General features: G+C 46.4%; 1 protein-coding gene across 1 annotated transcript; it reads left to right on the forward strand.

Annotated features, from left to right (window-relative positions):
* The first annotated feature begins 11,751 nt into the window (after nt 1–11,751).
* On the forward strand, nt 11,752–14,105 carry sp5l (Sp5 transcription factor-like). The gene is made up of 2 exons (XM_003963077.2): nt 11,752–12,101; nt 12,407–14,105. Exons 1-2 carry the CDS (start codon nt 12,048–12,050, stop codon nt 13,439–13,441), a joined length of 1,089 nt encoding a protein of 362 aa, XP_003963126.1. The 5' UTR covers nt 11,752–12,047; the 3' UTR covers nt 13,442–14,105.
* Nucleotides 14,106–14,346: the final 241 nt, after the last annotated feature.

Consider the following 14,346-nt stretch of genomic DNA (forward strand, 5'->3'; position numbering starts at 1 on the left):
ACATGATCCCTCTCAGCATTAATCACTTCATCAAAACATGTACCCCCCCAATACAGACTGTGTCCTGATCTTTCTATTCTTCTCATCCAGGGAGAGGCTCCAGTCATTTTGTGGCCAAAGGTTCCTGCTATTGTTCTTTTTCTGCTTTATGGGATGCTTGTCCTGACCCCCCACCCCCACCCCACCCCCCACCCCGCCATGTGAAGTTACCTCTGAAACGGGCCTGTCTGAGAGGACGGCCACTGGCAGACCAGGCTCTCCCAGTATTCCCATCCCTTTCCGCTCACCGTCCATTTATTAGTGCTGCGCCTCGTGCTCGGTTATTTATACTGTCTGACTCCGATTAACATCTCTTGAAGAATTTTTCCCCTCCGCTCATGAATTTGTTGTAATTTGTCACTCACACCGTTCAGAGTTCCTCCAAAGGTTAAGAGCCGGACACAGCAGGAATTTGTCAAGCAGCCCTTTGATGTGTGTGTGAATATTTTATGCTATTTTCTGCTCTATTATTTAGTTAATACAATACTCTAACAAATGTTCAGCAAACGCCAGCTCTGTCTCTAATGTGTCTTGGTTACACACATGACCCTGCTGCCTGTATTTCTGTGACTCTGTTTAAACCATTCTACACAGCTCCACTGGGAGTCCACCGCTGATTTCCTGTCGGCTAGCGATGAACATCTCAGTACCTGCTGTATTGACCGCAAAAGACAAAAGACTTTGTTGCAATGACCTAGATGAGTTTCCTCCATCAGTTACATACAGCATGTTACATTCAATGCATGAACTACAGCTGCTACTATAAAATGCCAATAAGCTAGCAGCTATCGTAAGCTTACATAATGTAATCTGGATTTTCCTTATTTTAGTTTTGGAGGGCAGCCTCCATATCTACATCTTGGAGACTATCCGCTTTCTGTTTTCCTCAGCTTGTTCCTAATCAGGGTTGCGGGGATGCTGGAGTCTAGACAGGTCACCAGCCCAGAGCGGGACACACGCGGCAATCACCCACGGACATGCTGAAAGGAAACAGGAGAAACAAAATACAGGCATAGCCGGGAACATGTTAACCCTAACCCAGAACATTTCTGCCATGGTGTTAAGCACTGCACCTCCGTGCCAAGACTAAATCGGGGAAAAAAAACCAACAATAAAAAGATTGCACCTTTGACATATTTACCCAGGCGACCTATCATCTTCAGACAATAAAAGACAAGCCCTGGGTCTGACCTTCCTTTCCTTGCTGACATTGCCTCGGTCTCCTGACAGGATATCATAGGGTAGAAGAATTAAAACCCTTTGCATCTAAGTTGTTTTTTATCCTAGAGTTACAGTGACAACCGCAGCATTAACGATCACGACCCGCGACAATGCTGCACAGTTTTATCAACTCCAGAAAAACAATTTATCAAAGGAGGTTTGGGAGCTACTTTCACCCCCAGTGAGAAAGAAAGTCTGGTTTTGGGATGTGTCCCACTGTGGAGCATGCCAACGCATTGTGCAGCTCAAGTACACAACAGCGACACAGCCTTGAACCGCACTGAGAGGGTTGATGCCGCATTGTCCGCTGCACTTCAACACTTCTGTCAACGCGGCGAAACGGCGCTTCCCTTGTTTCTGAAAAGGGCCGTGCACCAGAGAGAAGACAACAACAATGCCCTCGATAAGATCTCCGAATAAAATTTAAGGTTTTGTGTTGCTCGGCTGTCATGGCACCAGTGTGTGTGTGGATCTGGTGGAGTGGGTACTTGAGATGCAGCAGACTCAGGGTTGACCTCACACTGAGGTCAGCGAATCATCCTGATTTGGGTCCTGGATTAGTTTGACTAAAGCGTTGGTAATCCTGGAATTCTGTCCGAGGTTAGTGCAGTTAAGCAAATTTTTACCAAGAAGACTTCTGTGAGACCAGAATGTGCCGAGACAGAGGGACGTCATCCTGTGGAGGCATCGATGGAGCAGAAGACATGCATCAATGTGCATGTAAAATAAGAATTACTGACAGCTTTACATTATTACTGATCTGTCACAATGATATACAGTAATTATTCTTTGTTTAAACACATCTTGTGGAAGAGTGAAGTCACTGTAGAGAAGGGCTCCAGGTCCAGGCCTTGTGTTTACGTCTCTGACGAGGGGGGAGGACATAAAGACAACACACAACCAACCTCTTTCAGAAAACATCTGGCAGCATCCGTGTCTGAGCCTGGGTGGTTGGGGGCTGGATTCACGTGATTGTGTTTCCATAGTTAATTAACAGTTAATGTAGAGAACAGATTCTCTGGCCGGTGGCTGTTCCACTGGGACAAGGACCCATCACGACACACTTCGAGTCACGTATCACACTGAAAGAAGCCGGATGGAGGGACTCAGGGACATGGGCTTTGAATTGTACCGGCAGACGCTGCCTTCCTTCAGCATCGTGACATCACTGGTGTGCACACATGAGCCGTGGCCGCGCAGATGTGAAACAAAAGAGAGGCTTTGTGTAGATTGGACCAGGCTACAACCAAGCAGAGTGCATGCAAATAAACATACAAACCAGCTCGGCCACCTCCTTCCAACGTCAGACATACATTAGGGCTGCAACACGGGTCGGTCACTTGAAAGCTCTGCCTACCAGCATTCAGGCACCATCCATATCACCAGTGTGCATTTTAGCTACATTTGCTACAAGATGATATTCCACCAGTGCAAGGAATCCCAGCATCTTCACCTGATAATAAGTCAAAATGTATAATCAAATGTGTGATGATCTGCATCCCTCAGAATAGATTTTTTGATGATGAGACTTTTTTTCACATGTTGCAAATACCCCCGACTCTCCGCTTTTCTTTCACTTCCATTCTAAGCTTCGGCATCAAAGGGCGCCCCTGGCTCCAGTTGGATGGCCACTAGCTTCTAATTTCCTCTCCTGCTCTCCAGCCTTTCAGTGGTGGCGTGCTCTGTCGGGGCTGAGCAGACCCCAGGGAGTCTACCAGAAACCTCCGCAAGGCGCTCACCGCCGCTTCCTGCTCATTTAAGAGAGTCCTCAGAATGGAGCGCCATTGTCCTCCTGACTGTTATCTGATGGCCCCACTCAACAGGCAGACAAAGCCAAGAGCCTGCCCCCCAATCACACACACACACAGTTGCACACACATGCACGCACACGCACACACACTCGAGAACAACTTCATATTTTTAAATGATTAAAACACACCACGTGGGAAATTGCAGGACTTCAAATATACAAGCCGGTGTGTAATTATGTGAGTAGTGCTAAAAATAAATCTGTGCCAACAAAACGAGTTATACATTATATAATCACAACAGTTTACGTTTAATGGAGAGAATTAAATGCTATGTAAAACCAGCTTAAATTCAGACTTTTCAGTGCAATCAAAGGAGACTTTCTGAAGTGAGGCTGCTCCTCTGCAGGGGGTTTGTACAACATGAAGGCCTGTCAAATAACACAGAGGCCAGATCCAAACCTCCCAACCAGCCCGCGGCAACTTTACGTGGCTTTGTTGTGTATTATTAAAAAAAAATGTTGCAAGAAAAGATGATATATAGATAATCCAGACAAGATGAATTTTAGTCCCCCACAATAAAAAAAAAGAAAGAAAGATTTGTAGGGAGATCTGACACTGACCATATCTGGCAGGTAGATGAAGGACATTGTTTTGACTCAGCTGAGGCTGATTTTTTTTACAAACTTAAGAATGTTGAAAGCAAGAAAACCTCTTTTACAAGAGTTAACACAAATAACAGAGTAGAAAAAAGCAAAAACAAGACAAAACCAGCTTTACTGAGAGAAAGATCTTCAAGGCAATGTTTTAGTGTTGTGCCTACTCACACACATCCCGGTACCTTCAAATAGGCCCTATGCTGCTGATGTAAATGAATGTGGACAGTTTCTGTATTTATATTAAACCCAGACAGACAGACCTTGCGCTTGTATTATGCTTCTTGGGGTCCATATAACAGGGAAACACTTCCCTCTTGTGGACAAATATGAAACTGCAAAAACATTTTAACACAACGATCGAACATGTTGAAGTGCAGCTTTGTTGTTGAACGTATTTAATGGGGGGGGGGGGGGGGGGGGGGGGGGATTTTCCTATAGAGCCATTATTGTGTGCGCTGTATCAAAGGGAGATTTGTCAAAGGAGATTATTTGTGCTGTGGTATCACCCACGTGAGTAAGGGATGCCCGTGCAGATGTCTGGATGAGTGGAGGCGCAGGTGGGGGTCCTGGCAGCTCACGTTACAAGAGAGGAAGGTCTGTAGCACGGTCTGTAGCACTGTAAATTTGGTGTGTGTGTGTGTGTGTGTGTGTGTGTGCGCGCGCGCGCGTGTGCGTGTGCGTGTGTGTGTGTGTGTGTGCAAGGAGGGGACAGCGATTGAAAAAGAAGCCTCCGCTTGCCCTACCTCCACAAAGCAGCGGCCCACAAAGTAGACATCAAATGTAAATATGGTAGATGAGCTGGCGAAACTCAAACTCAAACTGATTCATCCATCTCGATCTCCCCTACTTTCTCCTCTCGTCTCTCTCGAAGATCAAGCAATGGTAAAAAGTTGAATAATTCTGCCTCTTTGATCTGCACACACAAGTGAGAGTTCATTTCCATTTTTGATTCTTTTTTTTCCCTTCCACTTCCTTTCTGTGAGAGTGCCAGCATCGAGATTTACCTTGGTGTGCAAATGTGCTGGAATAGGTTAAAAGGAAATCTCTGCTCTCTCAAAGCACAAGTGCAGATGTTGTGAAGTTAATTAAAAATTTAGCAATTCGTTTCTCCCGTCCCAATTTAGGTGGCATCAAATAGAGGAAAACAGACGGAAAAACGACTTATGAGAGGGGTCCACGCCGCCTGTCTCTTTGCGCATGTGGCAAATGTCAACAATTCCTCTGCAGTGATGTAAAATTAATGAAGAGACGGGCGATTTATTTACTGCCGGCGTATTTAATGGATAAATGAAACAATCCAAAATTCCTCTGTTAAAGAAAGAAAACAAACAATGACTGATATCAATGACTGTTAAACATCAATATCAGGGGCCCCCGTGTCCCCGCGGGTGAGGCTCAGTTAGCAGAGACGTTCTCTGGAGGTGATTAGCAGGAGTTTAAAGACACCCCCCCCCCCCCCCCACAAAGCTTGAACCGTGCTCTTAATGCTTGCATCAGAGCGTCTGCTCCCACCATCGCTCCCATCTCCTCCCAAATAATTGTGCCATCCACAGAAAGGATGTCAAGTCTCAAGGTGCTGCCCCCCCCCCTGCCGGTGTGGAGGATGCTCCAGGAGGGTAGCAGAGGGAAAGGTGGGGTGGTGGTGCTGCTGATGGTGGGGAGGTGGGGGGGGGGGGGCTGCTGTGCAGGTGTTGCAGCTGCATTCGTACATAATTCCTTCCTGCGTGGGCCTTGCTCAGTGTTAGCCCCTGCGTGCTGGCTACCCCATCCCCCCCTTCCCCACACACCCTTTGGGACCCCCCCTCCTCCACTGAGCGATATTACAAGCGGCAGCCGGGAGCCTCTGATCTACATGCACTGGGCTCCATCCCGGTCCTGGGTGAATAGCGCTTGACTTGTTCAATTTGTTTAGAAGCAGCGTTGTGCTCTTTGAAGCCACACGTTTTAGCATAAATCATAACCTGTCTCCTTGCTCACAACCGCTTTGAAATGCAACATCTGCTTTTGAATCCCCTGCTTTACAATTAGCTGAGCAACATCAATAGATTGACTCCCTAAAAATTTTCTTGATAATGATGCGCTTTGTATGTGTGCAAGGGCACCGGGGCCGAGGCCTTCGTTTTTTTTTGTTTTTTTTAAGGCCAAGGTCCTGAGACAGCCACACCTCACCGGCCCGTCCTGAACTTCTCGGCTACGATCAGACGCACGTGTTAAATTGGGTTACCCTCCACGGTAACCTACTTAGGAAGTGTCGTGGTTGTGGGGCATGTTACCGGGCCGTGTTGTTTACACTTTCATCACGCTGTTCAGGTTCCCTGTTTGTTGGTTTGTTTTGCAAAGCACAGCCTTCTGTTCAGCTGTGGGAAAAGTGCGGAATCAAAGTCCCGCAGAGCAGCCTGGCGTTGACACTGATAAGTTTCGCCTGTCACTCTCCATTTGTATGAATGGCACTGAGGATCAGGTTGGATCTCTGGGGGAGGTGTGTGTGCCTGTGTGTGTTGGGGGGAACCAGGTGCGTGTAACGGAAGAATGAGTCTGCTCAAGTTGACTCAGTGAAGTTTTTAGCGTCGAAATGTGAACGGATGCGCCGGCTGTGGTGGAATTGCTCCTGATATCGACAACAGTTGCTGCAGCCCAAAGTTCACCCGAAGCCCGATCCATCACCGAGAACTTCATCACCGGGTGCATTAATAATTCTTTTTACAGGTTGAAGGGGGAAATAACAATCCCAAAGATTTTTACTTTCAAAGGCGAGCATTTGATCAGGAGTCATCAATTAAACTTACTGAGGTGCAAATTACACCGGGAGGATTAGATGAAAGAGCCTCGGTGTCATTTCCTCCCCTCCTCCTCCTGCTCGGGGCTCGGCTCGGTTCGCGGCGTGCGCGGCAAACAGCCGGCTGATCCCCGGCACGGCGCTGACAGGGTGACACTTCCCCTCACATTACGCGGCTGCGCTGACAGGGGGGCTTAACAGGTAGTGGCACCGCGGGCGTACCTTTACAAATAAACCCAGTGCCGGGCTTGTGCGGCACTCCTCTGCTCATGTACCTCCGCTCCTGCTTTGCATCTCCGACTCCCGCTGGAACTTTGCCATTAGAATAACCAACGAGGGCCCCTTTCCCAGATGTCACGCTGCACTGAGGAACGAGAGTCCGGATTATTTTCCCAGTGTTCCCCCCTTAGTGTCCTACGGGATTAGACGCAGCGCTGTGGACGTCGGCCTCTGCGTCCTCCAGCGCATTTGGGTGCGATATTGACGAGCGCTAAAGCTAACGACTTAGCTCGGTTCGCTGTTATTTAAACGCTTTATGATTGAAAAGTTCCCATTGTTTTTTCCCCGGTTGTCTCTGAGCTTTCCCTCTTTATTATTCATTTTACGCGGCTGTGTACAGACAGGCAATTGCAAGGAATTCGTCGTTTTAGGGAATTTACAGAGCAAACCCTATGAATAAACAATTCATTTTCCCGGGTAAATTAGTCATCATAAATTTTAAATGCTGTGTCGGAGTTTGAATTAACATGAATAGATAGCACTCAAATAAGCAGCAGCAAATTCAGTCAGGACCATTTTATCGGCAAACTCCTGATGAGTATCATATTAAATATGGTTATTTAACTACACTGAGTCATGCAGCCTGGAAAAAGTTACACCGGTGTTTGGTTAATAATTACAGATAAACTAACATTTCCTGATTATGTTACATAATGTTATGAGATAATATAAGTGTTTTAAGTTACATAACCCTAACATGATGAGCTTTATAATCAGGAAAATAATATTTACCAAGCCTGAGTCACAACTGAGCGCTATAGTTTTCAGCAAAACTCTGGATCTTGACAGGACTATTGATGAAAAGAATTTTGTTCATGTATCAATATGTTGACTTGAAAACAGAGAGCTTCAAAATGTCTCTGAAAATCCCTGATAAATACAGGTTCAAGTTTTTCATTTTGTTTTTCATTCAAGTTTTGTCCTGAGGTGAAAAGGTGGACAACTGAGGACATGTCAAGAGCTTTGAGTAGTTCATCATCCAAATAATCAAACTTGTTTCTGTATCAAGATGCTTGTGCCATAAATTGAACCCAGGAACTCTTCACTTGACTCCAGTGATGTATATTATCATTAAACTCTACGGCAGCGCGTTGTCTCACTTATTATCTTTTCATCAGCTACACATCTTTTTTTTTGCAACTTTGCCACAAGTCTCTTTTCCAGATCAAACACCATATTTTATAGACCGAAACCTTCAAAGCACGGCACATCCTGTCGAGATGATGAAATGATCATGAAGCACCATGAAAGTGACATTTGGCAGATGGACCTCATTCATCTTTATCACCGGAGTTCCTGTACGAGGCTCCTTTGATAAAACATGAAACGCATCCCCTGCTCACAGTTTCTATGACAAGTGTTTGGGCTCTTTGGCTCAGAAGGGACTCTAGACGCCAGTTTTGTGCGTAAGCTTGACTTTTAATTATGATAGGAAATCCAGGGTTTAGGGTTAGCACTGACTCCAGTTAGCCGCTTGCTATAAAAGGTGAGGAAGGCAGAGACTCCTGCAATCCATTTTTTAATACATCCTCCCGCTCTCTCTCCCTCCTTTCGTCTTTCTCCGGGAGTACGGGTGCATGTCAAGTGATTGTTGAATTGAAATATTGATGTGGAGTATCAAAGCGTGGCGTAGCACTCCTGTGTTTCCAGAACTAACCACGGAGCGCTTTGATCAGATACTCCTGTGATCTGACTTCTGAAGTTGTTAAGAGTGCTGGAAAACAAAATGCAAACAAACTTCAAGTGCTCTTGGTATTGATAAAAGTTTTCTTTGACAAGTGGAGGATGTCTGTGTCTGCCCAAGTCGGGAGATTTTGGGGTTTTGGTACATGCTAACGGACAAGAGATGAGGGAATTATGGGAGTTTTCCGCTTTTCACCCATCAAACAATGTAAACTGTTGTACACACTCCAGCTGTGATATGAGGCAGCGACACAAAACTGTATTTCTATGATTTATGCTTCCCTTTTAGTCGATTACAGATGGATTTATTATTTAGCTTTTTGTAAGCCAAAATGGAACTGAACGTGTTTTTCCGCCGAAGAACATTTACTCGTCTGTGCACTTCAGCTGTATATCACAATATTGCCCCCTCTGCCATATGTGACAGGTGTCGTCATGAGTGTCCGGAGCATTTCTTTCCCTCCACATGCTTTTGTCTTTGTTTATGTTTAGCTAACCAGTCCTGTCCACCACTTTCCCCTTTCTCTGATCAGTTACTGACTTTGACATCAGTAGTTTAGCTCCAGCTGGCAAACCCAAACTTTCAAATGTCTCACCTTGGTCAAATGAGTCCAAATCTCTTGGGTTTATTCATGGACAGAGGAGCAGCAGAGGGTGTGCACAGTCCCAGCTAAAATCCCAGTTTTTAAAATATTCCCCACTGAGCGCAGCAAGGCAACAACGGGGTACACCAGCATTGCTCTCATGCTGGGACACACATTTCTGACTCAGTAGGAAACAGGAAAGAGACTCCTGAATGAGGCATAGAATTGTTGCACTGTAAAGTCCAGCTGTTGTACCGAATATCACGGTAATTACGCCCCATCTTGCCCCGTCTTGGGTTACTGAATGGCTAAAGAGTGAAACAGTACAGTTAGCAGCAGGCGCCTACATGCTCTCTTTCTCATCCATTAGGCCGTATTTGTCACACGAGGGCCATTGACACGGCCTCGCGCAATAAAACGACCTCTTTTGCGCAGCCACCAGTACAAAGGCTGGTCTCCTCTTGTTTGGGTGCAGATGGTCAAGACAGCTGGGGCAATTTTGCGATCTGAGGGGTTTCAAGCTGCCCCGCAGGCACGGTAACAACAGCAGGAGTTGTGTGTTTGTGGAAGAGCATCCACATCAGTCCCAGAACCTCGAACACAGACGTTTCTCTCTGTTCTGAGACGCGCACGTTCAAACGGCTGGCCTTGGTGGGATTTAGCCAGCTCCAGTTTCCAAATTTGCTGGTAGCCACCCAGTCGGAGCAGCCAGCGGCGGCATCCACGGACGGGGTGGGAAGAGGGGGGGGGGGGGGGGGGGGTGCTGATTACCAGCAATCTGAACAGCTGTTTAATGAACACAGGGACCTCTTTCTCTGGCGGAGTTTTCCCTTGAAAATGGTGGAAGCCGTATCCAGGTCTATTTAAATGAGGTAACATGGGGAAGGTAAGCACCACCACATGAGCATTGTTTTCACAGTTCAAAGTGAGGAGAGAGTACTTTGCACTTCAAAGCGCCTCATCTGGGAGGCAGTACAGTGGGGGTGGGGTGGCGTGGGGTGCAGGGGACAGGAAATAAGAATCAGGGTAATTAACAACTTCTGCTCTGTAATAAACCCACCGCGCTCCATCTCAGCATTAAGCTGCCATTTTTACGTCCTCCGCGCTCCTCTTTGCTGGCTCCTTTTGATCCCTAATGTGCACTTTTTGGTACGAGAGTGCTCCATCAATCATTTTCAGTCAATTCCTTTTTTTGTCGGTCTCGTGTAAAAACACTGCAGACTTTAGGGAACATTTCCACATTAATGTATCAATCAACCTTCCCCTTAAATGGAATCCTGCCCTTTGTTTTGGTAATTTCCTTTCACACTTTTGCAGAGAGATTTGTGATTTTAATGTAGTAATTTGGAAAAAGCACATGTGTTTAATTCAATTGAGGGCCCTTGAGGTCAGTTAACTGTGATTTTACACTTTCGGGTCCACTGTTTCATCACTGATTGCAGTTTAGTGACGTCCACATTTATTTAAAACTGTTAATTGCAACACTCACACATGAAAATAGTTAACATTTGTCTTTAAATGCATACAACTGGGAGATTCCTAAATCACCTGGCTGCTCCTCGGGGTACGTTTATTTAAGGTTCACAAGTCTGTGAAACAGTGAGGAGTGCATGAGTGAGAAACCAGGAATTTGCATGAGAAAACAGATTCCCAGCCTGGATTTAAACTCTTAACATTGTAATGGTGAACAGACTTACAAAATGAGATTAAGCCCCAATCTGCATTTAATGGAGGAGATCTGAGGCGGCCTCGACTTGAACCCTGCGATGTGAGAGTGTCACACAGGGCGGCCTATTTGACATGTCACCCACCGGTGAGAACTCAGGAGCTTTGATTGAGTTTTATCAGCTCGCTTTGTGAGGGAAAACGCCGCCACTGTGTGCAAGCCTCACACCGACCAGGCCCAGGAGCTGCTCCCAGGCAGCGGTAAGAGGGAAAAATGTGCCAGCCTGTGCTGGAAAAAAGTGAATTTAATTTCCTCTGACCTCACATGAGTCACTAAAAATGAAATATGCAGCGTGATGAATTTTTAGGAGCGCATAGTTTAACTTTTAAGGAGAAGGGAAAAAAATTACTTCGGAAAGAAAAGTCAGATTTAATCATGTTAAACCTCTTTCTGGCCTAAATAATCCTAAACAAATACTAAAGTGCTGCATTCAAGTGCGCATTGTGGTGTTAAAGTTGCACTTTCAGCTTTGTATGCCAAGTTTTCTTCGTCTTTTCCCACAAATTTATTTATTGCATATCATCACCAAATATTAATTCCATGTCTTTGCTGTCTTTGCTTGGATCTCCACAGTGGAGCTGGAGGAATAGGCAAACACTCCCCGAGAGAAAACGATTTGACTAAGCTGGCTCTTTTATTCTTAGATCTTCTAAACGACTAAGCATTTTGTAATCGCGCAGAATCCTCATGTCAGAAGCTGCTGACACATTAACAGCCAGCAATGTAAAGTTCTATTGTTGTTTATTCGCATGCTATCCTTGGGAGACTTCAATTTAATCAAAAAGAAAATGTGAAGGCGAGTTCAGAAACTTTTTATTCATTTTTTTCATGCCATCCGCGATCTTGATGTTGCGAACAATTGGAGGAGGCGTCTGTCCTCGGGGTCAGCGTTTGGTTGAAATTGAGTGAAATAACGAGTAGCCCACCCTCTCATATAACAACAACCCCCTCCCCCGTCCTCCTTTTCGCCCTCCCCCTCACCCCCTCCACTCCTGCATCATACTGGAGACCCCGTTGAGAGGATCTTTTTCTCTCTATAAAGAGAAGATGCAGCCCGAGCGCCTTTAAGATGATCACCGGGATTTACTGCGCGCCTCGCTGCTCTCTGAACTCCTGCTTCGCCGAACTCATCTTCCGGACTGCAAAGGCACTGAAAAGCCTTCACTTCCCGGACTGAGGGATATTTGAATGACGCGGGATTCCCCAGTGCGCTCCTGTGAGTCACCGGAGACCCGAATGTGAGCGTCAGCTCTGCGCTGTAGTCCAGAGTTTGCGCGTCGTCGCCTCTCGGCACAGTTTGTGTTGCAGGTGCGCGGAGGAGTGCGAGGACCGATGGCTGCACTGGCGATCCAGAGGACTGATAACTTTTTACACACCTTTTTGCAGGTTTGTTGTCGGATTTGGTATTTGACACGACGCGCAGGGATGAAAATACTATCTCTAAAACCGATTAATAGGCTTATTGCGATTCAATTAATTACCTTATTGCTTATAGCGATTTAATTAATTACCCGGACATCTTGATTTTGCTTAACATGAAGAAAATGCTAAGTTGCTCAAGTTTTTCAATGTGTATTAAAACCTTTTAGCCAGAGTGAATAAAATTTTTCTTTTTCTTCCTAATTTGCATTGATGTTACTTTTTAGATGAAAGTTTTTAGAATAGAAAAATATTTGTATTTATCTCTGCAGGACAGGACGCCCAGCTCCTCTCCAGAGGGAGCGCCCAGCGCCCTCTCCTTTCTGGCCACCACCTGCAGTCAGGCCTGGCAGGTGGGGGGCACCATGGGCTCGGAGGGAGCTCAGTTCCCCTACGAGGGCGCCGTCAGCTCCACGTCAGGGATGTTTCAGCTCTGGAGCAACGACATGGCGCCCGGCGCCGCTCTCAGCACGCACCAGATGACTTTCACCGTGCCCAAGGTGCAGTTCCCCGGACACATGCAGTCCAGCCTGCACCACCACCACCACGCCCACCATCACCACCACGAGCTGCCTCTCACCCCGCCAGCCGAGACTCCCTCTTCCTACTCGTTTGAACTGTCTCCTGTAAAAGTGTTGTCCTCCCAGCCGCAGTCCAACACCTCCCACTACTACCCTCAGCATAACGGCGTGGGGCAAAACTTTCCTGGCTTCCTCCAAAACTCCTCGGCCAGGCAACACCTGCCCTCAGGCCACCTGGAGGATGGCCAGCAATGGTGGAGTCTGCCCCAAACCAACACCACCCCATCCAACCACCCCTTCTCCCTAGGAAGGCAGCTTGTTTTGGGCCACCAGCCCCAGATTGCTGCTCTCCTCCAGGGCACCTCCAAAGGTCTGCTGAGCTCCACACGCCGCTGCCGCCGCTGCAAGTGCCCCAACTGCCAGGCGAATGGTGGCGGCTTGGAGTTTGGAAAGAAGAGACTTCACGTCTGCCACATTCCCGATTGCGGGAAAGTGTACAAGAAGACCTCTCACCTGAAGGCGCATCTGCGCTGGCACGCCGGGGAGCGGCCCTTCATCTGCAACTGGCTCTTCTGCGGCAAGAGCTTCACCCGGTCAGATGAGCTGCAGCGGCACCTCCGCACGCACACCGGAGAGAAACGTTTCGGCTGCCAGCAGTGCGGCAAGAGGTTCATGAGGAGCGACCACCTCTCCAAGCACGTCAAGACCCACCAGACCCGAAAGAGTCGGTCTGGGCCACCTTCGCACAGCACGGACCCTCTGCTCAGCAATATCAAGAGAGAGTAATCACGAGCCATCGATGTTGATCGATCCCTGGACGGACTGGGACTCGCTGCCATGGGTTTGCACTAACGGAGAAAGCAGTTTCCGAAATATCGCCTGTGGTCCAAGTGCTATTTTGGACTTTGTGTTGTACTATAAAAAACTAACTGGAATCATTTTCAAATGAAAGCGTTGTGTGTTGTTTAAGGTGGAGCACCTTTAAAGAATACTTGAAGCCTTTTTTCAGTAATATATGTTTCAGATTTCTGCTGGAGCCAAACTATTTAATAAAGTAGGCTACATCTAAATTTTCACTAAAAAAATTCCAAAAAATGATGTTGTTTTTTTTCAATCTCACATTTTGTAAATACTTTGTGTTGCAGACATCAGGAAAATTCCTGAGAATTTATCTTAATGTGAGGTTCGCTGATCAGGTTTAGGATTTATTTTAAGCCCCCAGAACGGGAGAATAATTCTACTGTGGTTGATTTTAAATTTTTAATCCCAAACAAAAGCGATTATATATCCTTTGGGGTTTGGATCTTGGAAATAAATGCTGGAATGGAGATTAATCCAATCTAAAAATGAGCAAAAGTTTTAAATGTAAATTCTGTATAAACATCTTGACCAGTTTTAACAGGACTTCGACCGCATGTAAATTTGAATAAAGGCTGTTTTGCTGAAACTATCAGGCTGCTTCCAGTTCCATTTCTTACAACACGACGGCTGATTGTGAAGTCAATCATTTAATACATGTGCGAATATGAGCTGCACCTGGGACTCCTAAAGCTCTAACATTGTATTTATATGATAATTTGTTTGCCTTCAGACAACAATGGCCACTCATTGTGCTGCTGGTGTGAAGGAAGAAGCTCCTTAAGAAGCTCCGACATGGTGGGCTGTTCAAAGATTTTCACACCTCGGGGTTA

This window comes from Takifugu rubripes, chromosome 3 (genome assembly GCF_901000725.2).
Source record: "Takifugu rubripes chromosome 3, fTakRub1.2, whole genome shotgun sequence".
NCBI lineage: Eukaryota > Metazoa > Chordata > Actinopteri > Tetraodontiformes > Tetraodontidae > Takifugu > Takifugu rubripes.